The sequence below is a fragment of the Theropithecus gelada genome, chromosome X (genome assembly GCF_003255815.1).
Source record: "Theropithecus gelada isolate Dixy chromosome X, Tgel_1.0, whole genome shotgun sequence".
NCBI classification, from domain to species: Eukaryota; Metazoa; Chordata; class Mammalia; order Primates; family Cercopithecidae; genus Theropithecus; species Theropithecus gelada.
The window spans coordinates 32,093,508-32,118,652 of NC_037689.1; the positions used below are offsets into that span (position 1 = coordinate 32,093,508).

At 38.6% G+C, this 25,145-nt stretch overlaps 1 protein-coding gene across 4 annotated transcripts in view; it reads right to left on the minus strand.

The window, feature by feature from the left end:
• The window catches only part of MID1 (midline 1), a 233,682-nt gene that overhangs the window by 63,800 nt on the left and 144,737 nt on the right, over positions 1-25,145 (minus strand). For all 4 annotated transcript variants that reach the window (XM_025372435.1, XM_025372437.1, XM_025372434.1 and 1 more), the window contains one exon: positions 18,316-18,411. In XM_025372435.1, the coding sequence (XP_025228220.1) occupies positions 18,316-18,411 (96 nt within the window). The remainder of the gene's footprint in view (positions 1-18,315; positions 18,412-25,145) is intronic.

Genomic DNA, 25,145 nt, shown 5'->3' on the forward strand with positions numbered 1-25,145 from the left:
ACTTGAGGAAGTCTTCCTGGGATTGAAATACCAGGTTTTTATTGCTTATTAGTTGTATCTTATTGGGCATTTACTTCAACTACCTACATCTCAAGTTCCCTACCTGCATAATAAGGAAAATAACACTTGTTACCTGGCAGACCAGGTGCGATGCTGCTAAACATCCTACAACACATAAGACAGCCCCCACAACAGTGAGAGGTCCATACCCAAATCCCACTAGTGCCAAGATTGAGAACCCCTGGGTTAGACTGTGGTGAGAACTAAATGAGTGAATACATGAAAAGCCCTTGACAAATGCTTGGCATGTAGTAATTACTACATAAATGTGAATGATCACTATTGCTAACAAACTCTTTTTATCCGGAATGTCCATAGAGAATTAAAACTAGAGGTTCTAGGACCAGTCAGCCTGTGCTGGTTACCTGAGGACTTTCTAGCATGAATCAAAACTTTGATGCATCTACATCATCAAAATAATAGCTTTGGAAGCTATAACATGAGGCTTAACTCCAGAATTTTTGAAGCTGCTTCTAAATCCCAAAATCCCAACTGGGTTCCTTGAAGGCTGCTTTCTGATGCAATTGGATGGGGAAAGAAGGGTAGAGAACATTCTTCCATGGTACAGAGCAGGAATTGGGAAACTTTTTTTTTGTAAAGGCCTAGATAGTAATTATTTTAGCATTGTGGGCCAGACGGTCTCTGTTGTAGCTACTCAACTCTGCTGTTGTAGTGTGAAAGCAGCCATAGACAATATGGATGCAAATGGACGTGGCTGTGTTCCAATAAAACTTTACTTACAAAAACAGTGTGATTTAGCATGAGCATCACAGTTTGCTGACCTCTGGCATAAAGGAAAAATCATGGACTTTATATTCAAAGGACTGCAGGTATGAAAAATATGTTAAATTTCTGTGAGAATGTTTCTTCATTTGCATACTTTTGATGAAAATATCTGTAAACAATCTGGTACATAGTAGATGCTCAATAAATATTAGTTTTCTTCTTTTAAAGCATGAATAGCTACAAGTACTAAATTAATGGAATTTCAATTTGAAAATGACAAAATACTTGCAGTATGGTTTTTACTTTCTCCATGATGTCCTGCTGACTTCTGTCACAATTATAATAAATGTTACTCCTTCTGTAATGTTTTTCCTAGGCTACACTCAACTGACTTCAATCTTATATTTTTGGCATCAATATCACAGTCTTTTCTTTTTGTGTTTGATGGTAACTTTGTTAGAAGCAGTTCCAAAATGAAGAAGCAGAATGGAAGGGGTTGCTCATAATTCATTGGAAAACAATAAACTCCTCCCTTCCTTTCTCTTATTAATTACACACTTTATAAAAAAAATGCTTCACACCCTTCCGTTTGGGCTGGGCACACTGAATGAAAAGAAATCTACTAACCTGCCACGGGTGTTTGTCTCTATCACATCTTTTTCATAAAGTTTCTGAAAAGTAGCAATTTCTATTAAATAATTTTCAACAAATGTGTTTGGCATTTGATGTTGTGGTCAGAGGGTAGACAATAACTTTTAGAAGATGACCATTAATGGAGTACCAGGAAAGATGGAGGTGACGTGTTTCAGGGAAGGGAAGTTATTTCTAATGGAAAGAGGAAACCTCTACTCTATGACTTTACCTTAATCACTTTCAATCTTACATGTTATTTCTCATTAAGTGGCATTCCTTTTAGTTGTTGTGCCATGATTCCTGAAAAGTGATGTACTGGAAAAATACTGAGTTGGACCCCTTTTCAGGCTTCAGTTACTCAGGTATAGAAGCCATCTGCTCCTGCAAAGTTCTGAAAAATGAAGATTGGGTTTCTGCTCTTTGGTATTCCATACAGTGAGTGAAGTACACATGACTGCGCCACTGATAGAACTTAACTGGGAGGTACAACTGGAAAATGTTAAGCTTTGTTCTGCCTTCATGATGCATCCACAAGTGATATCTATGAAATATCTTGCCCTGTTGTTGTCATTCTAGAATATCAGGAGGTGAGTAGACTGATTTTTAAATATTTTTGATGTCCAGTGTTTCATATGTATGTTTACTCAAATATAATGAAACAGATTTAAGTTTAGAGAAATTGAACATGTGAGCTATAGCCATGACTAGAAAAAGAGACTTGTGCTATCATTTCATTTTAGACATGGTTGGCAGTTCTATCCTCCCTGAGAAGGATATGAGACAATAATGGATGGTCAAATTGTTGCCAGAAAACACCGGTACCGGGTAGGAAGTGAAACAGGGACAACTATGAAGCCAGTAAAGTGTGACTTACCAAGACCACCTTGGGCAACTGGAGATTAATCCCAGTGGGCAACTCTGGGAAACAGTATAGAACATTCCAGCTAATGGGGAAGAAGCAGAGTATTTATCTAACATCTCCCATCAGGAGCTGGTTGAAAGCTGTTGGGGGAAGGTAGGCATTAACTCCCCTTTGGAATTAGTTGGTCCTGGGAGGGGCAGAAAAAGCTCCCAGGCCAGGGAGCTAGGACCTGTGAGTGGTATATGGGTATGGCCTTGACAGCTGTAGGAGAGCTCTTACACTAGAGGAGACTACAATATGACCATTTTGAGCTCTCATGGAGGACAGAGAGAGCTGGCATCACAGTCATCCAAGTTTTCAGTTCCAATGACTTTTGACTAACTGTGAGGCTAAACAGAATTTGCATCTGACAGTGCTTTCTGTACTAGCCTTGGTCATTCCTGATTTCAGGGCCACAATCTACCTACAAGCATTCATTTGCAACTGACTGTAAGTGGGTCTAAGTTTGAGCAATGGTAGGCAAAGTTCCCTGAAAAAGAAAACACATGACATCTAGCGTGTCAGACTAAAATGTATATTTCCTTATCTAATGACCCCTCACTTCCATCATTTCAATTCATTGTGAAATTATTATTGTCTTTCTGGAACAATGGTTTGAGAACTTGAAGCCTCTGCAGTAAACTTGACATTTTTAAAGCTTGAGTTAAAGATTATTTGGAGAAGCATCCCTCTCTCTCCCCACCCCCATTTTTTCCTCCCCCCTCCCCCCGTGGCGTCTCTCGCTCTTTATACATTATCATTAAGGTCAATTATATTTCTGTACACAAACCTGACAGATGTTGCCATCTAACCTTCCTACCTGGGAAACAGAATGGTCTGCTGAGGTTTGTCAGGATCAGGGTTGGGGTTGTGGGAAGGGAGAGGGCAGCCTGCCAGGTAATGGAAACACTGCTTGCTTTAATTTTATTGCCAAGAACAAAGCCTTCTTATTGTTTAATAGAACCCTTAAAGGCAGGCCTCATTGGCATAGTTCTAATTTTTTCGAGACCACAAACAAGAGGAATTCTTTAGGGCCACTTCATGAAAAGCAGAGGGAAAAAATAGTTTATTCCACAAAAATTAAAGCAATCCTTTGTTTCAGTAGCCAGTGCCCGATTTCAGGTTGGCATCTGTATGTGTCCTCTCTACAGGGGCATTTGTTGGCATTGTCTGCATGGGCACCCACTCTTTCATTCAGATTAATTGGAGGTTATGCCTGGCATATGAAAGAACTGGACACAAACCATCTTTTTCTGGCATATCATCCCTTTGGCATCATTACTTTCAGATAACATGCTAAAAGAAGAAATGTTTGGCATCAAAAACAAAGAAGCAAACACTCTCCTCTTGTAAAACCTATTTATAAAACTGGGAACCACACACATCTTCATTCAGTGCTTATTTTGACTCTGCCAGCAAACTAAACCTTCTAGGCAGTCCTTGCTTCTCAGTAGCAAGTTTTACTTCTCTCTCCATTTAAGGTATAGGTGACCAAAGTTTCTGGTTTCCAGAGATCTTTGCAACAGTGTTAGTAGCTAAGGAATGAAAGTGAGAGGAGATGAGGTCATTCTTGTTATTCCATGAATGAGGAAGATGCTATCAGTGTATAGGGATCATTTATGAAGCAAATCTTAGGGATTTGTTGAGTGCCCCCAATGCGCAAAGCACCATGCTAGGACCTGTGGTAGAAACAAAACTTGGCCTGCTAGAGAGAATGACTTCACTAGAGAATAAGCAGCGAACATGCCAAGTGCACACATAATTAACTGCTAAACCATGGGCTACAGAAGTTCTAGAGCTCTGTGGTCCAATATGGCCACCACTAGCCACTTGCGGTTTTGAGCACTTGAAATACGGTTAGTCTGAATTGAGATGTGCTGTGAATATGAAATACATACATTAATCATTTTTATATTGATTACATGTTGACATAACATTTGAAATATATTGGGTCAAATAAAATGTATTAGTACAATTAATTTTACCTGATTATTTTTACTTAAAAAATGTGATTACTTGAAAATTTTTCAATTACATATGTGGCTCACATTACACAGTACTTTGATTGGATGATGTGACTCTAGAGAGTTTGAGAAATGAGGCAATTACTGTGTGAGTAGCTGAGGAAGGTTTCATGCCAAATATGAAGGAGGGACTTGTCTTTGGAGATCAGAGTAGGCAAGACAGAGTTAGGAAACCCAGGGGTGAGGAAGATGAGAAAAGACACCAGGGAAGAGAGGCAAAAGAACATTTTTGCAAGACAGAGGAAATTAAAATTTTATTTCAACAACATGCAGGGTACAGTGGGCGTGCATCTTGAATTGGTTATCTGGGAATGGGGAGACAGAAATACCGAAGCCAGTTATTTCTTACTGTCCCTTGTGAAAAGCCTTTTGGGGGCCATCTGCAGAGAGTTGGCAATGACTGAGCTCCCATAGAGTCTGGCTAAAACAAAACAGCAAATTGAGGAGTTTAACTTGGGAGTGGGGAGTTCTTCCTTGACCTCCACCTTTTTCTAATTGACTCCCTTTGTATCCTGGTCTTAGTGGGCCTTCAGCATTGATCTTTAAAACTATCCATGCTTACTTGCTTTCCTGGAGTTTTCTTCTGAAACAGTAGTGGGACTGGTAAAAGTTACAATGGCAGTAGAAGGGCAGGCAGGAAGGACACTGGAGAGCTGTACAATAGGGGCTTTGACAAAAGGACAGTGAAGAGCAAAGCTAATCTGATCTGGAAGAGAAAAGGAAAGATCATAGCATTTAGATGTCTTTTGGTTGCTAATTTTGAAGTTGTGGTGAGTTTGTGAGTGTGTGTGTGTGTGTGTGTGTGTGTGTGTGTGTGTTTGGGAATCATGAGAGATTGATATTGAAAATGTTTTCCTGTTAAGTCATTTTCAGACCTAGGTTGACTAGCCATCTTACATGTGTGGAATTATTATTTATAAGTGTTTTTCCAAGCCTGATTCAAAGTGGCTATCTAACGATTTTTTTCTTTTGCAAACCAGAAAAGATAGAGAAGGTATCCTAGAGAATAAAAGGAAAGGTACAGGTTTAAAATGAGGGGGAGAGACAGACCCACCTCGATCTCTATTCAGGGCTCAGCAACACCCCTGATGGACAGCTCTCCCATTTTTGACTTCCCTTTGTCAACTCCAGCCTCTTAGCCCTACCTGGGTGGCAGAGCCCTCAGGCTGGGAGGGAGCTCCTTGTGTGCACTAGCATTACTGATCCTCCAGGGATTTGTGGCTACCGAGGTTTGCTGTCATAGAAACACTGTCCTGTGTACAGTCTTCTCAAGAAGGGTCCTTTCTGCCCTTCAAGGTGTGAGTTTATCGGATATGCTGACCTATGTAAATGAACCAGTGCTACAAGGAGGACAGAAGGATGATGTAGTTGGCCTCTAGAGGTGTTCCATTCACTCACCAATAGTCAAGTGCTGCATGCTAAATGCAGCATACTAGGAAGACTATCCTACTTCCCCAGGAGTCCAACCAACTAGGAGAAGGAATAGACATGGACTTACAGACCATCAAGATTTTTGTTCAAGAACTGCATCTATGTCAACAATTCACTATGTAGTTTCCCTTAAGCTTTTAAATTCAAATTATGATCTCATTATTCTATTCATACGTCTAATAAATTTTATGAAACCAAGAATGATCACTCTCAGGGGGTCCTTGAATCAATGTTTGATTAACTCAAGTTGAATAGACTCAACTCCATTAAACAATCAATTCTGTCTATAAATTAGCTGATTAAGTTCCTACACACATATTTTTAAATTGTGGTAAAATTTACATGCAAGGAAATGCATAGATCTTAAGGGACAGTTTAATGGATTTTGATAACCAACAGCTCAATCAAGAGATAAAACATTTCTATCACCCTAGAAAGTACCCTCGAGCCCCTTTTCAGGTCAATCCTCACCCCTATGGGGAATCATTGTTCAGATTACTCCTGTAACACTTTAAACTGCATTTATCAATTTAACATATTCAATTTACTTTACAAGCACTTCAAATGCCTAACAGGATAAAATTAATACCCTAACACGTTATACCTTCCCAAGTCCTTAAGTAGCTCTTATAAATCTAACAAACTAAACTTAAAAATATGCTGAAACCTGGGCCAGGTGTGGTGGCTCATGTCTGTAATCCCAGCACTTTGGGAGGCCAAGGTGGGCAGATCACAAGGTCAGGAGATCAAGACCATCCTGGCCAACATGGTGAAATCCCGGTCTCTACTACAAATATAAAAATTAACTGGGCATGGTGGTACACACTTGTAATCCTAGCTACTTGGGAGGCTGAGGCAGGAGAATCGCTTGAACCCAGGAGGCGGAGGTTGCAGTGAGTCGAGATTGCGCCACTGCACTCCAACCTGGCAACAGAGCGAGACTCTGTCTCCAAAAAAAAAAAAAAAAAAAAAAAAAAAAGCTGAAACCCAAGTTTTTTTGAACATCGCAATATTGTTTTGAAACTTAAACTATCTTACAGATCCAACTTAAAATAACAGTTCTAAAAGAAATTATATGTTAGGCTGGGTGTGGTGGCTCATGCCTATAATCCCAGCACTTTGGGAGGCCAAGGTGGGCAGATCACTTGAGGTCAGGAGTTCGTGACCAGGCTGGCCAACATGGTGAAACCCCATCTCCAGTAAAAATATAAAAATTAGCTGGGCATGGTGGTGGGCACCTGTGATCCCAGCCACTCAGGAGGCTGAGGTAGGAGAATCACTTGAACCCCAGGAGGTGGAGGTTGCAGTGAGCCGAGATCACACCAGTGCATTCCATCTCAAAAAAAAAAAAAAAAATTACATGTTTCAAATTAGCATTTCAAAGCAAATCTGTCAAATTTCTGTAATATGTCATATTATCTTAAATGCTACAAACTATTAACATACAAACAAATATTTCAGTCCCAAGTTGTAACATATACATTTTTTTAAGTTCAGGGTCTCTGTCTCTGTCATTCAGGCTGGAGTCCAGTGGTACAATCATAGTTCACTGTAACCTCCAACTTCTGGGTTCCAGTGATCCTCCTGCTTCAGCCTCCTGAGTAGCTAGGACTACAGGCGAGAACATCCACTCCCAGTTGGTTAATTAATTAATTAATTAGTAGAGACAGGGTCTTACTATGTTGCCCAGATTGGTTTCAAACTCTTGGCCTCAAGCAGTCCTCCCACCTTGGCCTCCCAAAGTGCTGGGATTATAGGTGTGAGTCACTGCACCCAGCTATAACCCAAAATACTGATTTTATGCTACAGGTTGAGTATCCCTTATCCTAAATGCTTAGAACCGGATGTGTTTTGGATTTTGGAATATTTGCACATATATAATGAGATATCTTGGGGATAGGACCCAAGTCTGACCACTGAATTAACTTACATTCCACATACACCTTATATACATAAGCTTGAAGGTAATTTTATACAATATTTTCAATAATTTTGTGCATGAAACAAAGTTTGTGTTAAGTACTTATGTGTGGAATTTTCCTCTTCTTGTGTCATGTCAGTGCTGAAAAAGTTTTGGATTTTAGAGCATTTCAGATTTTGGATTTTCAAATTAGGGTGGCTCAGCCAGTATTATTTAGGTCTTCATCTTTATACATGAATCTCAAACTTCCTGGGAAGGAGGGTAAAAAGGAATTTACTTATTTACTAAAGGAAACAAATTTATCATCTCAAAGAAGTTGAGGTTAGAGGGTCAATGGTTAATAATAAAAGATTTTAGAAAGTGCATAAGACCTGAAGACTCTTGTACTGGCACTGCAGATGTACACTTGCTGAGCCTTTGTTATGGTGGGTTTAACAGGGCTTCCAATTACCTGATGTTTCTTGTAATGAGAATTCCCCTGGGAATCTAACTTTCTAATCACCTGATTTGGGTTCAGTAACCACTCCAGTCACTTATTACTTGGTTACCTTCAACCCATTTCTTTACTGGCTGGTTCTTGTTATATCTGGCTTCAGGCCACGTATCTATGGTTATCTGAATAACATTTACGTTGAAAGACTATTGGAATAATTAAATCAGGAAGTGACAGTAAGAGCTGGTCAGTGGTCATAATTGTTTGTAGTGCATATAAGTCCTATCACTTTTTCACTTTTTCTTTCTTTACACTATAGTCTGTATGTTGCTGTGAAACTGGAACAGATCTATGCAATAATGCTCCCCTTCCAACACCTGCAAAGATGGACAAGGCACCACCTTCCCAATCCTATGGAAATTGACAGAAGGCTTCCTTGAATGAACTTATCACATCTCAATACCAAGCTTGCCTTGTCAGAGAATTAGACCACTATGATAGTTTTCATCACTTTACATATATGAACTTGATGTTATATCTAGTGAAAATACTTTTAAAAGCATAGTAAAAGCTCTATCATAAATTCCTAGGCCAAGAAGTTACCTCACTTGGTTGTAAAAATCTTTATTTGTGTTGCTCCTCACTAAGAGCCTTGTACATTCCATGGTAGCCTCGGGCATTTTAAATAGCTGAATTCAAAATTTCATATTTCTATTTCAAACAAAAATAACCAGTACTACAACTGTGTTCTTGTTAATGGACATTTTATGTGCATGACTCAATTATTTTGTGGTGGAATTTCAAAGTTAGAACAAAGCTCTTCAGTTTTTCCTACAACATTTAATTTAGCAAATTAAAAATAGAAGTCAATGGAATCAGGTAAAAAACGATATGTCCAGCTTCTTTGATAATCTGTAATTATTTTATACACAGAGATAATTTCAGCTTGATTGTCATTAGAAGACAATTTTATGTTCATTTATTGAAAAAAATAATTTAAACTAGATATTAGACCCAGAAGTAAAAGGTTGGTTCAGTAACAAAATGATGGATTGATTGCTAGGATTATTCTTGTTTCTGAATGGCATGAATGGGAGCAATAAGGGAACCAAAGCTTTTACCTGAGAGTCACCTTCTCACCTGGAATCATTCCATTCCCCTCTGACTCTTTCATCTGAAACCATCCAGCTAAGACCATCTCATGTAAAAGTTGAGTTAGAACTAACAATGGCTATTTTATTTTATTTTATTTTATTTGAGACAGAATCTGGCTCTGTTGCCCAGACTGGAGCGCAATGGTGCAATCTCAGCTCACTGCAACCTCTGCCTCTCAGGTTCAAGTGATTTCCTGCCCCAGTCTCTCGAGTAGCTGGGATTACAGGTGCCCACCACCACACCCAGCTAATTTTTGTATTTTAAATAGAGATGGGGTTTTACCATGTTGGTCAGGCTGGTCTCGAACTGCTGACCTCAGGTGATCCACCCACCTTGGCCTCCCAAAGTGCTGGGATTACAGGCGTGAGCCACTGTGCCTGGCCAACAATGGCTATTTTAAAAAATGTATCACAACCTGTTCCTATTATTCTTTATATCATGCCAGAAACATCTCTGCTGCTCTAGTCAATCATGCATGTAAATATTTCCAGGCAAAGAAGGTTGTGTGTGTGGAATACTGTAAGGGAGACAGGATAAGCAATTCTTGTATTATGTGGAGGGAGCACAATAAGATACATCAGAAAAAACAAAACACACTTTCTCTCTAACTTCCTAATGCTCAGCCTTTGGGCCTCCAATTTAGGCCTATTACTTCACATTTAAGTATTAACCTTGGAAATCTGCACTACCAAATTCAAACATTAGAGGGTTTGTCTTCAGAGGCACGTACAAGTGCTCATACTCCAATCTGAGCCACTAAGTAGGATTCTGTATATGATGCAATAGGTCATACTACCCAAATTAGAAAGATTAGCAGATGATGAAAGGTTTGGATAATGTTTTGTATAAAGTTTCAAAACTGAAACTTGGGAATGTCATTCTAAAAGTAACACCAGCTTACTAAGTCTTATATTCATTTATTCATAAGATTAATCTCATTCCAAAATACTCAAAGATTTTTGCTGATATCTTCTCATTATTCCTCATGAATATACCCAAGAAAGAAACAGGATCCAGTGCCTGTTATGAATCAATTTTTTCTAAGTCAAGGGCACTGAATCCAAAGGGAGACATTCAAATATGTGTCAGATACTTTAATAATTAAATTTAACCTCTACCAAGAAAAACTAAATTTGCTTCATAAGTTGTCAATTTTAGTAAACTTGGTAGAGTAAACTGGATACATAGCCATTATTCATATGCAATAGTAAAAAAAAATCTTCTCCAGAGATGACAAATTTCTGTGCAGACCAACAGTTCTTTTCTCCTTTGTCATGGGAATCCTAAGACCTGAACCTGGGAAATCAACCATTATTATAGTGGCTCATGATAATCCAGTTTCTGAAAGCCACCATATTTGCACTATCACATTATCATAATTCTAGAGCTGATTACATGGAGAGCAAGAGCTGACTGTGGGTTGTATGATGTGGTTTAATGAGGCCCAGAATCTGACTCTAATTATACCTTGACAGCATTCTCACAGGGGGTCAGATTGGGTGGGAATCTGATCCTCATGTGCAAGTGACAACGGATTATAACTTTGGACATTCATGTCGGCCCTCAGCAGAATATACTTCATCCAAGATCAGACACACGTTCACAAGACACAAATAGCTCGTTTGGTGTTTGCATGCTAGTCTTCATCCAATGACTCCGGATGAAGCCATTGCCAAGTTTTCTATGGAGAGAGAATGCTTTGGCATTACAAAACTGCACAACAAAATTAAACAAATGGTTCATCTTTCTTTTTAACCCAATGATTTTTCATTATTTCGAAGTTTACAAATGAATGCTTTTAGGGCTTGATGAATTACTGGAAAAGTCTTCTACAGACTCCCATCTGTTTTGCCAAGTGATTTCCTACAATTTCTTACAAGCTACATATCACCCAAGTAACACCTCACTCTCATCCCTTTCAATTTACAGAACTCATCATCTGAGCAGAAATCTAATTAAACAGCCTTAATTCCTCCACAAGAACCTTGTCACTTTACATGACAACTAGCACTGGAGAAACTCAGAGAAAGCCGTAAGACAGCAAACTTTCCATTAAAATAAAACAACAACAAAAATAGATTAAAAACTTAGTGAGAAAAATAATGGCAAAAAGAATTTTAAGAAGTGATTACAAACAAGGCAAGATAAACCAAAGAGGCCAATGCTGGAACTTTGAAGGGATGTTGGATTAGAAAATGCCCTTCAAGGATGACCTTGGGCAAGAATGGTAAGGACTGCTGAGCCTTTATCTTCTTGAAACCATTATGGCAATTGGCCACCCTTTCCCAGTTTTTCTTGGCCATCATCTTTAGAGTCACAGTCACCTATCATTCGCAAAATGCACATCTATTAAGTGTCAAGGTGTTGTATTTGCTGTAAAAGAACTTGATTATCGGAATGTGCAGAAAATTTGGTACACATTGGTGATTCTAAGTGTTTGCTTAGCTAATAAACTATGTCTTCTGATTTTTCAAAGTAAATGGGAAGAAGAATGTGAGGAAGAGATACAGTCTTTATCTGACCTAGAAAAGTGAAGTTCTGTGGGTGACCCAAATTTTGATCATTTCTCATAAGCTTGTCTTTCACTCCATATATAATTAACTCCAAACTTGTCTAGTATAACTACAAACTCATCCATTCTACCTTATTTCTCTCCTGAAGAAGACAAAACAGAGTGGTTGAAAACTCATTAGTTTTTACAGTCCTAAACAAATATTTCTTAGGAGTCTACCTGAAGTTGCTCTTTCAATGTCTCTGCCTCCTGAATCCCACACCGTCTTGGCCTTCATACTCTGCGTGTGTGTGTGTGTGTGTGTGTGTGTGTGTGCAAGAGACAGGGTCTCACTCTGTCGCTCAGGCTGGAGTGCAGCCGCACTCCATGGGTCACTGTAGCCTCGACCTCCCAGGCTCAAGCAATCCTCCAGTCTTGGCCTCCTTTGTTACTGGGATTACAGGCGCACACCACCACACCTGTCTAGTTTTTTACATTTTTTTGTAGAGACGAGGTCTCACTATATTGCCCAGGCTGTTATTGAATCCTTGGGCTCAAGTGATCCTCCTGCCTTGGCCTCCCAAAGTATGCTGGGATTACAGGCATGAGCCACCGCATGCCATTCTCTGTTCTCCACCGTTTTAAAAATATTTGGCACTTACAATCAAAAAGCCATTCATTTGCTTTACCCTCATTTAAAAAACAAGTTATGAAAACAATGTGGCGGGGGTGGGGAGAGTTGGGTGGCTGAAGGGGAACCTTCAAACTGTTTTCCATTCTAAAGAAAAGCAGAGGTAAATCCCTGGGAGGAGATGTGAACTTATAAGGATGTGGTACTTCCTCATGGGTCCTGGGAAGGAATTCATTGATTTAATTTACAACAATTAGGAGGTGCCTCTGTGCTGTGAGTTTTTTTTAGCTCCAGCTGGCATGGGAATTATTTTCCCGGGGAATGCTCATGCCCAAATACAAGGACACTTTCAGGAAGAGGAAAAGGAAGAAGTACCATCTAGGAACCAAGGATGTGAACCAGGAAATTCTTTTCCACTGTACCGATTTAAAAGAATAGCATTCTAGTGCCTAACAAACTCCATGGCCTTTTTGGAGTTTCCTAGTGCTGTGAAGGTTTCCCTTGGACATGAGATTGTTTTGCATGACAATATCCATATTATTTTCTCAATAACCAAAAGTGTCATTTCCTGAAAAGAGTTAGAAATGCCAATTGTCACTGTGAAACTCACACAGGTCTATGTGTTCCTTGAACCCTCACTAAACCTTCAAAGCCAAAGTTCAAATTCAGATGCAACATGAAAGCCTTTCCAGCTCTCATCTCTCCCAAACTGGTTCCTCCGGATCCTTCCTTCTTCCACACTTTCCATTTCTCCAGAATGAACTACTTGCTTTGTGTACATACACTCCTCGTCTTTCTATCCTCATGCCTTTATTTGCCTGGCAAGCAGTGCTGTCTCCCTGATTCCGTAAACTCAAATGTTACCTACCCTTGAAGGCAGGCTCAGATCTTGCGCTACCTTCCCCAGTCCCCAGCTAGAAGCAATTTCTTGCTTCTCTGAAATTTTGAAGTAGATAATCCACACCTTCTTTATGGTAATTATGGCTTTCTACTTTATTTTGTGTTATAAGTGCTCTTCTGTCTTAGTGAAGATAGTAAACTTCCTGTGGGCAGGGTCCTTTGGCACCTAACACAGTGGGTACTCCATCCGCACTACTGAAATGAACAAACTAGCAAGACACTGTAACAAATTAAAGTAACTGTCCACAGGCAAAAATGTACACCCCCTCCCAGAAATATTTGTTTAGCAAACACTGTTCCTAGATCAAGTCTCTAGAACAGAAAGTCATGTTAAGCGAAATTATCGAAAACTTGGAAAACAGAGAAAGAGAAGACTGTGAGCCCTTCCAAAGTCCCACGAGAGCATATTCCATGAAGTCAGCCTAAGTCAGGGTCATCTGACTCTCCAGACTGGGATGTAACAGAGTCTGACTTTCTATTTACTAGTGGTTAGGGCTTAGACTCTGCAAAGTTAGATGTTAACTTAGAGAAACCCAATAATATGCAACTTATTTTGTCCAAATGTTTTAGCCTTATTGCCCTGTAGGTCACTAACCAGTTTTGTATCCAAATTAGCTATGCTAGTCTGGCATTCTTTTCCCCCTGCTAACCCCTTCCCCACATTTATATGTATCCGTTTCTGGTATCCTCCTTGGAAGCAGCTTTATCATCTTGCTGGTTCCTTCATTAAGAAGTTAAATAAATCTTTGATGTGGACTAATTCAATCATTATATGAGAAATGGGTGTTCAACTTTTGAAAATTATACTTTCAGAATACTAATAATTAGGAATAAAAACAAATGTAAAAATAAGTACTGTAAGTATCATTATTTTTCTACTCATAATTTTCTTTAATTTTTATCTAGAATAAATTTCCCAAATACCAAACTTACTCACCCATAAACATGTGTTTCCATTCCAAAGGATTTATACAAAAACAACAAAGAAAAAAATGAATATTCTTTATTTCTTGTTTAGAATTACCTCTAATGGCATGTATGTGTCTATTTGCAACTCTGCTACAGTCAATTCAGTAATAGCTTTATTTGAAAAGCCTGTATTGCAACTAAAATCATATCTGATCTATTAATATAAAACTAAAATCTCCTTGTAAATTTCTTCAATTTATCTATCATTTGAAATTACTGAACATCTTAGAATGTAATTTTACATCATGTTAGGATGAATAGCGTCTTGTAAATTCAAGCCATAATAATATTGCATTAGGAGCAATGCATTTGTTCTGAAATCACAACAGGTCATAATGGAAACCAGACATTAATGCTTTAAGGAGTAACTAGCTGAAATTGAATGAAATAATCACCCAATCCATAAAGCATTTATAAGATTTACCATAAAGCTCAGGTAATTTTTTTTTTTTTACTGAAGAGAAATAATTCTTTCTTATTGTCCTAAACATCAAATGCTATCACATCATAAAAATAAAATATGGCATACAGATTATTCTATTTTGTTCATCCATTTATTCATATAATACATATTCACTTTACCCTATAATAATGAAAATATTATGCTTGTTCACTATTATTTCCAATATTGTTTAATCAACAAGGCTCAACATGTTCCCTGGCAAGATGTTTGCCAAAAGAGAATCCAGTCTAAGCAGAGGGTTCAAAAGGTCTGGATTCTGCAACACACTGCTGCCACTGCTGCTGCCTTCACACTCTCAACTTCATCTCAACATGATGAAAAACTGATTCTACCCTGACAATCATGTAGCTTTTAAAGCAAGAGGGTCTACTAAGTGAACCAATGAGCTCACTGGACAGTCCTAATCTGCTCTCTCACTTATGTTTTGTTCTAATTCCTCCTTTTCTTTCCTTTTGTATGCCTTTCCCTCTTCCACCTATCATAACCTCCATCAGCACCTCAAATGATGAACAGCTGGAGTAGATGGCTTAGGTAGGAGATGAGAACATCCCTAATTTCTATCTCCCTGGATATTATCTTTGGAAAACACAACAAATTTGGAGTTGGAAAAAGTTGCTAACTCATGTGTTTCTCTTAGTAACCAGTTTTATATTTCTGATCACAAGGGGAGCACTTGTAAGTAAAAGCGCAGACTTTACAAACACAAAGTATTTTAAGCCTTCCACCAAAGCACCAGTGTTTGCACAGTAGACATGCTTTTACACTGATAGGATCTTTCTGAAAGCAATCTTTGCTAATTTCTGCTATGCTGAGAAATGTATCACCAACAAACACCATTATGTTGAATAAATAAGCTGACATCTCAATACCTAGGGTACTAAAATAATAGTTGTGAAATCTATAGTAACTGGCTCAAGTCCTGACTCTTCCATAAAGTTTCACAAAAATTGTACTCACATTTTTTTCTCTTTTAATTCCCCCTTCTCAAACTATACTCCATCTAATCTAAGATACCAGCAACTGTCTCATCTATATTTTGTATGCCAGTAGGAACAAACAAATGTTGCCCATTAAACTGTCTCACCATTCATTTAAGTTGCAGCTCAATTTCAGCAATATTAGTCTGTAAAAAAATTGCTTATCTTAGAATCCATAAATGCAATATTCTACTAGCTTGGCACCTGATTGGCTACTCTACTGTTCTTTAAATATGTTGTTATATGTGTGTACATTGTTCTCTAACATATTATAATCTTTATTATTATTTGCTACATTCTGCATCTACTGACAGTTATAGGCACATAGGAGGCTATAAACTTATAATTACTGCTTAGACGATCAAAGGGACTTCAAGAAACTCTTATTGCAAAAATGGAGTTACTCTCAAAAATTTTAAATGCATGCTCAAAATAATTTGCTTCTCCAACTTTAGATATTTTGGGGGAGCTGAACTTGCAAGCATTCAAATAGTGTTCAAAATTTGCCATTTGGAGAGTCATCAAGCAAATTCATCTAAAACAAATTCCCTGAGCTCCTACTGTGTGAAAATCAATGCATTAGAGTCTATAAGATACAAAAACGAATTAGATTTGACTCCCATCCTCTAAGACTTCACATTCTGGTTGGAAAAATGGAACTGGTACATGAAAGAATGATAAAGCCATGAGAAGATTATTACTATTCTTACATTGCTATAAAGAAATACCTGAGACTGGGCAATTTACAAAGAAAATCGGTTTAATTGGTTCACGGGTGCTACAGGCTGTACAGGAAGCAGGGCACCAGGTATGTGCTCAGCTTCTGATGAGGCCTCAGGAAGCTTTTACACATGGTAGAAGGCAAAGCCAGAGCTGGCACGTCAAATGGCGAAATTAGGAGCAAGAGAGAGTGTGTGTGGGGGAGGCGGGTGGGCGGAGGGGGGAGTGTCACACACTTTTAAACAGCTAGATTTTGTGAGAACTCACTTATCATGGAGTCAGCACCAAGCCATGAGGGATCTGCCCCCATGACCCAAACACCTCCCACCAACCCCCACCTCCAGCACTGGGGATTACAATTCGACATGAGATTGGGGCGGGGACATCTCTCCTTTCTCTGAATCACATACACGATATCATAAAATGTTATGCGATTCAGAGAAAGGGGCGATGACTCTGGTCCCGAGAACCAGAGAAACATTCACAACTGAAGTGCCCCTTGACTTAGGACTTGGAGGGTACACAGGAAGCATTCTGACAAATAGACATGGGTTGGAGGGATTGGCCTACCAGGCAGAGGGAACCGCTTGGTTAAGGGCCAGAAGGCTTAAAAGTGTAGTGAATGGTAATTGTTTAGTTTCAGTTCATGGGGTGGGGTGGTAAAAAAGACAGTTTGGGAGAAGATGGAAGAGGACTTTGAAAATCACATACATAAAGGAAGTGGCATCTATTTTTTCCTTATGCAGTGTAGAGTCATTGCAGGTTCTGCTATTGTTGCAATTGTGGTTTATTTCATGGAAACACATCTGACAACTAAGATGCATTAATATACACCTGCAGTGGGTTAAATTGTGTCTGTAAAAAAAGATATGTTCAAGTCCTAATCCCTGGTACCTGTAAATGGGACCTTATTTGAAAATAGACTCTTTGTTTTTTTTCTTTTTTGAGACAAGGTCTCACTCTGTCACCTAGACTGGAGTGCAGTACTGCAATCTTAGCTCACTGCAGCCTCAATTTCCCAGGCTTGGGTTATCCTCCCACCTCAGCCTCCCAAGTAGCTGGGACCACAGTGTGTGCTCCCACGCCTGGCTAATTTTTTTTGTATTTTTTAGTAGAGATGGGTTTTCGCCATGTTGCCCAGGCTGGCCTCCTGAGCTCAAGTGATCCTCCTGCCTTAGCCTCCCAAAGTGCTGGGATTACAGGGTGTGAACCACCATGCCTGGCCTGAAAATAGTCTTCGCAGGTGTAATCAAGTTAAAGTGAGGTAAGGCTGGAGTAGGGTGGGCTGTTTATAACAATAAGGAAATTTGGACGCATATTCAGAGACACAGCAGGAGAATGTGACGACAGAGGCAGAGTTGAGAGTGCTGTAGCTGCAAGCCAAGGAACTCCAAGAATTGCCTGCAACTACCAGAAAATGGGAAGAGGCAAGGAAGGATCCTCCCCTAGAACATTTGGAGGGAGCATGGCCCTGCCAAAATCTTGATTTCAGACTTCTAGCCTCCAAAACTGACAGAATAAATTACTCTTGTTTTATGCTTTCCCAGTTTGTGGTAATTTGTTATGGCAGCCCTAGTACACTAATACAATACCTTTTTTGACTGTTCTTTGTAAGGGCAATTAAAATCTACAACATTAGGACTGCTATGTAATGCTAGATCAGGGAGAGCTATAACGGGAATGGGAGGCAGCCCTGGATGGGAGAGATTCTCTGAAGTTCTGATTCCTTTTAATTTCATCCATCTTTTATTTTGGCTTTTGCAAAATATTTAATTTTAAGAAAGATTCTTGTTTTAAAATTATAAAGCATGAGGATATCAAAACCTTGATCTGGCAGTTTTCATACGAAACATACCATACAGAAATACAGAGATACTCACCTCAACATGTTGACAGGTTTGGATGAGTTTAGCCAAAAGGGTCTCCAGTTCTGTGTTCCTCTTAATAAGGTTGGTGAGGTTACTCTCTAAGTTTTGCTGTTCAAAAAAAAAAAAGGAAAAAATATTATTCTGCATGCTTTTATACTTCAGATACACAAAATTACTCATACTCAGGAAAAACTGATACATTTTTCAGAAACCTTAGTGAAATCAACATAATTTCAAGTATTTATATATTTAAATTGGATTTTCAAAAGTTGCATTTAAAAGAACCTTTTAGACACGCTCAGACTTTATTCTTTTTGTTCTTGCTTCTTGCACTAACTCAGGGATATTTAACAGAATAATTAGTTATAGGTTATCTCTAGGTCATGACCTAGGGAGAAAGGAGGTAATTGGATTTCTATCCCTTTACTTAAATCAGAGCTGGCAATAATATAAGGAATATATTTCCACATCAAATCAACTACCATTGGATTTTTCAGATTTATCCTTTTATGGGCAGGCTGAGGCTAATCCCTTGGAGGAAGGTTTGAATTGTTTAGCTCTTGCTGACAGTAAGGTCATTTATAGACATTTATGATAAGTCCTTGTCACACACACATTTGGTCAGTTGTAGTGGAGTTGACTCTCCGTATCCACTGGGTTCCACATACCTGGATTCAACCAGTTGCAGATCAAAAATATTTGGAAAAAAATGGATGACTGCATCTGTACTGAACATGTACAGACTTTTTTCTTGTCATTATTCCCTGAACAATAGAATATAACAACTATTTGCATAGTATTTACATTGTATTAGGTAATATAAGTTATCTAGAGATGACTTAAAGTATGCAGGAGGATGTGATTGGGTTATATGCAAATAACAGGCCATTTTATATCAGGGATTTGAGCATCCACGATTTTAGTATCTATGAGAGACCCTGAAATTAATCCCTTATGGATACCAACACACAATTGTACATTTTATTGTTCACGCTTCTATTCTTTGTCCATTAATGCCAGATCAAATTTCTTTGAACACTATATTTACCACTCATTATCCTGTATAAGACTCTAGAATTATTCCCTATTCCTTTAGAGCATCAAACTTAAAGTTCTCTGGAATGACTATTCAATCCTATTTTCAAACACAATAACTCTCTATTCTGGGTAAGACACACTAAGATTTCTGTTCCTTCTCATTCACATGCTCTTGATTGCCAGGGGTGTCCAATCTTTTGGCTTCCCTGGACCACGCTGGAAGAAGAATTTTCTTGGGCCACACATAAAATAACTAACACTAAAGACAGCTGATGAGCTAAAAAAAAAAAAAAAATCACAAAACAATCTCATAATGTTTTAAGAAAGTTTATGAATTTGTGTTGGGCTGCATTCAAAGCACTTCTGGGTCGCAGGTGGCCTTGCTGGCCGCGTGTTGAACAAGCTTGATTTACACCATTCATTCATTCACTTATGTGTTCCTACCATTCATTCATTTACTTATGTGTTCACACAACAAGTACTTATTAAGCTTCTATAATATGCCAGACTCTGAAAGAGACAGTAGGGAAATAAAATAAAAATATTGATATCTACTCCCTGTCCACAAGGAAACAGATGGCTGTACAAACTGGGAGAAAGATGCTACAAACAAGAGAAGGGGAAGAGTTGATGGCTGCTGGTTAAAGGTTTCCAAGAGGGCCAAGTCTTGCAGCTGAGGCTTGAAGGATGTCCAGGGGTTTTTTGTTGCACAACAGTGGAAACTTCTTGGAAAGAAGAATCTTCCATGGGCAGGGAATAGAACAATGTCATATGCCAACATCAGAGAGGTTGAGAGGGCAAAAGATCAGGGAAACTGTGTTTTAGCATATAGACAGTTCCACAAGTATGGCAAAGATATGGAACAACAGGAAATTTCATGGAAAAGAAAACAGACCTCAAATTTATAATGTCATCCGAGAAAGAGGATTTAGAAAGAGTTTGAGGGATTTTGAAAACTAACAAGTTCATAAAGGTGTCAATATTTCATTACGCTGTAAAATTTATTTATGAAAATTTTAGCTCTTTCTACTTCCCTAAATTTTTTATTGAGAAAAGTGTATTAAGGAAAAGAACCACTTTTATCTAAGGCTTAAAATGCATATGTCAAAAGCAGAACTTTCTGGTTATTTTTAAAACAAGTTAAACTTATTAATCTGGTGTTGACTGTTTTTAAAATTTTTTAACGAATGCATTTGCATTTCTAGTAGGTTCTTTATCACATCTCCCTTTTCTTATTGAATTCCTTTCTGTTCCTATTACAAAAACACAATTCTCTTCTCCATAATCTCAAGACAACTAAACTTACTTATTCTTAAGCTCTTTTGAGAAAAGGCAATTCTGTATTTCCCTGTGCTTGTTGAATATTTCTCAAGGATCTGATTTTATCTTTGTCTTGTAATTTTTGTCTGATACCTCATACAATGTAAACTTTGCTCCCTGTGCTGTGATTTGGGGATTGACATAGTCCAGCCAGATGAGAAGCATATTCTGAGGTTAGGGCGTGAGGTTCTTTTCCCAAAGAGGATGCTCCCACAAGGCACTCGTGTGCAACAGAGGCACAGATCCTAGTTTGACTCAGTGCCTCTGCTTCCCTCCATGAGAGTTCTGTGTCTGACTTCAATTCCAGATAAGATGTCAGGTTCCCTTTGAGTCCAGTGTATCCATGGGGGGGTCTTGGCCTCCAGGTGTACAAGGCTCTTGCCACATGTGATGTTCACTTCCCTATGTGTCTACTGAAGTCACCATTGCCCCATGTCATCTCCACTCCTTGGGAGTAGCCCAGTGTCAGTCTTCCCTCACCACTCTACACTTTCTTTCATTTCCGGTCCTTGGAGGCTTTTCACATATGTTTACGCTTGGTTATGTATTCATTAAAATACATTTTAAAATATTTTCTCTGTAATTCTCATGTGTTCAAAATTCAGAGGAAGGCTTTGTGCACATTTCATCTGGACTGGAAAACCAACAAGAAACCTTCAATTCTGTCTTGGAAATACTCAAAACATTTCAAATGTGACAATTTTAAAGGAGAAAAATAACTTTTTCACTTAAAGAATGGGATACAAGAGGCTGAAGAGTCAGAGAATGAACTAGACACAGTGATTTATGTACAACTTGATCTTATGCTTGCATCAAAGAAAAACTTGCTTTTAACAACAATAACAACAAAAGCCAAAGTTTTTTTTTACTGTTTGGATTAAATGAATTGCAACTGCTAATCACTTTATGGTCAGAGACTAGAGGATGATTTTGAAGCATCCCATTCTTCAATGTCCTTGATATAGACATAACTATTATAAGGTATATTTGTCAACTTTTTTGGTATGTTAATACTAGGGGATACTTTTCTTTTTGGCTGACCCTTCACAGCAGGAAATTTCTAGGGAAATACATCATCTAACTGTTTACAATTCAATTGTCATAAGTATGACTTTTCTAAAGCTAGTCAGCAAAAGAGGGTCAAAGAAATGCAATCCAACACATTGAAATTTTACAAACATCTGCTTGCTTCCCCCTCCCTTTATTAAGTATACATCATGCATCAAATCTGTTTTTAATCAGTTAATACATAGACTAAAGCCTGTGGTTTAAACACATTGACCTATCCAGATCCTTTGGGGTTATTCAAATTTAAATAGTACAAGTGTTACTGAAGTCTGCAAAGAATTACCAAGTCAGTTAGAAGCATAATAAAGGGAAATTAAGCTGGGAGAGAGACTTGTTTCCAAGTGGTACCAAAGGGGCTGACAACACTTTTGAAGGGAACCTGGGTAATGGGAAGGTAACAAAATCCAGTCGTTAATGAGCCATGCACCCATAAGCTTCCACTACAGGGACTTCTCTGAAGATTTTCTGGAAATTAACTCTATCACTAACATCCTGTGTGGTAGTGGTCAGCAGGCTCCATAACCTCTTGATTTTGATTGTGATTTGTGCAAAACAGAGATCATACTTTTTCATATAAAAGTCATGGGATTAAGTAGATACCAGTTTCTACACTGCCCTATGGATATCTAAAAAAATTCTACAGACCATAAGAAAAATTGGTTTTAGTTTCCTGTTACCACCTTGAAAACATCAATATATTGACATCTCCTTACTCAAGCCAAGTTTTGTAGACATCCAAGGAGTCAGGCATGAGTGACCACATATGCAGAGGGAGAAGACTGGGGCTACCATCCCAGCTGGACTCTCTTGGGCAAATGACCGGATGTGTCTTGGGCTCAGTTTTCCCATCCATAATGTATGGATAATGATAAATCTACCTATCTATACTATTGTTAAGACTGAATGAGAAAATGAACACACTCATCAGAGAACTACATGAATGTTTGTTGAAATTATGAATTATAAGATGGAACATTTAGTTTTGACACAGTTCCAGACACTAGAAGGGCCCAACCCTGTGCCTCTGGCAGGCACCATTCTCCAGCTTGCTCATGGCTTTTTCCTGCAAGTACCTGTGCCTTTTCACCCCAGGGTCTTACCTGGCTTCAGGCAAAGCAGGTGCTGGGGAGAGTAAGAAGAAGCTGAAGCCCCTAGGAGCAGCCCTCAAGTGGCAATTACTGGCAATTGGTGGATACACTGCCCAGCTTTTTCACTTCCTTGGTGGAACCACTCTGAGCCTCTGTCTACAAAATCTCCCACAGGGCGCCACTGGGAGGCAGCACATGGGTCCACAGCAACAACCTGCTCATTAACCCTCTTTCCTCTTCGTTCTCTTTCCTGTTTGCATCCCCTCTCCCTCCAGGTGCTTCCTGGATCACCTCCCAATTCAAATTGTCAAAGTCTGCTTCTGGGAGAACTCATCTACAATCATTTCCATAGACCACCTAACCCATTTTTGAGTATGCCTTCCTATGAGGAAGAGCCAATCAGAAAAGATTGTATTACTTTAGAAAGACATTTGAAAATACAAGAGGTTGTTTTCTCTCTTCCCCCATCTTTCCTCTTTCTGCTTTTTCTAGAGGTCACATATTCTCCAAATTCCAGGCTGTAGATCAGCAGTGTCAATAGAAACCTAATGTGAGCCACAAATGTGAGTCACATTTCAAAATTTTCTAGTAGTCACATTAACAAAGTAGAACCAAGTAAAGTTAATTTTAATAAAATTGTCATTTCCACCTGCAATCAATATTTGAAAACTGATGAGGTATTTTACATTCTTTTTTTCTTTCTTTTTACTAAGTCTTTAGAATCTGATATGTTTTACACTTATGACACATCTCAACTCAAAACCAGCCCCATTTCAAACACTTGGGAGCTGTATCTGGCTGGTGGCTACCTTGCTGGTCTAGAATGGGGGTGGCAAACTTGCTATAAAAGATCATGTAGTAAATATTTTAGGCTTTATTGGCCATATGTTCTTGGACACAATGACTCAATGCTGCTGCTGTTTTAGCATGAAAGCAGCCATAGATAATATGTAAATGAGTGGGCAGGACTGTATTCAATGAAATTTTATTTACCAAAACAAGTGGTGAGTGAAATTTGACCCATAACTGTTGTTTGCCACGCCCCCAGTCTAGAAGGTAAATATCAAAATAACATTGTCTGGGCCACTGATAAACATCTGCTTCTGTTAAACACTAACATTTGTTCCAAACCTTTTGTGTAAGTCTGAAATAGATGCCACTCCATGAACCTCTAAAAAGAATTCTTTCTGTACAAGATGCTAAGAGCACTTTCACTTATGGCCAGAAAGCTTAGCTTGACAGAACCCACAATAATCTGAAGAAAATTAAACAGCATTTTGACTCGTAGATATTCTAATTTAAGGAGCATAATGGTTAAGTACACAGAACCTGGTGCCAGTCTGCCTGGTTTGAAATCCTAGCTCTGAGACCTTCAACAAGTTCTTAACCTCTGTGCCTTAGTTTCCTCATGGGGCTGTCAAGATGATTAGAGGAGGAGATATGTGCAAGCCCTAGGAGGAGCACCTGGCTCACGATGTGTTGTACTGGTACTTGTTAAATAAAATAAAAAACTTGTTTTTCAAGTTTGGAGTTTAGACTGATTTTAATAAAAGCTTAATTTGTAACACTTATACCACAACCAAATTAAAAGCATGCTCATACAGTTAATAAAATATTTAAACCACCAGCAAATTAAAAGCACGCCCACACATTTCATAAATGAATTCTTCTGTAGATTTTCAATTTAGTAGTACACAGCTACAAGAATATATTTCCCCCTAAGATTACATTTTCCAAAAACACTGAATCCAATTTGCTCAGCCTTCTCATGATGTGATTATTGTCAGAATTCCCATCTGGACTGCGGGTCCCTGTTTTAGACTAAGTGTTGTGTAATGTCCTAAATATCAACGAATGCTAATGCTACTATTTGTTGTCATCTCGCCCATGAAGCCCTTCTCATCTGTTAGTTTGAATGGGTAAGTCCCTTTCCTTTAGTGGTCAGTATTACTTATACCTCTTTTCCTCTACTTTCCCCACTCCTGTGCTGGGCTCCTGCCATTGTGAACAAGCTGTTTTAGGGATCCAGGCTTGTTTCTGGGTCTGGGCCTGGGTGCAGTCTCTTCCCTTTGCCTGGAATGGATGTGCATAGCAGAAAATTCTACCAGTAAAAAAAGAGTATAATAAAGCCATAGTATCTATTGAGTACTTGCTGTATACCCATCATTGCTTAGTCCCTTCCCACTGTACACACTTAAATATTCAATGATATTTCCAATTAGTATAGAAAACTGGATATTCATTGGACAACCTTTCTGAAATCCAATGTAGTAAATCAACTAATTAGTTAATTTAACAACTAGTATAGATTGTTAAGACAATGTCTTC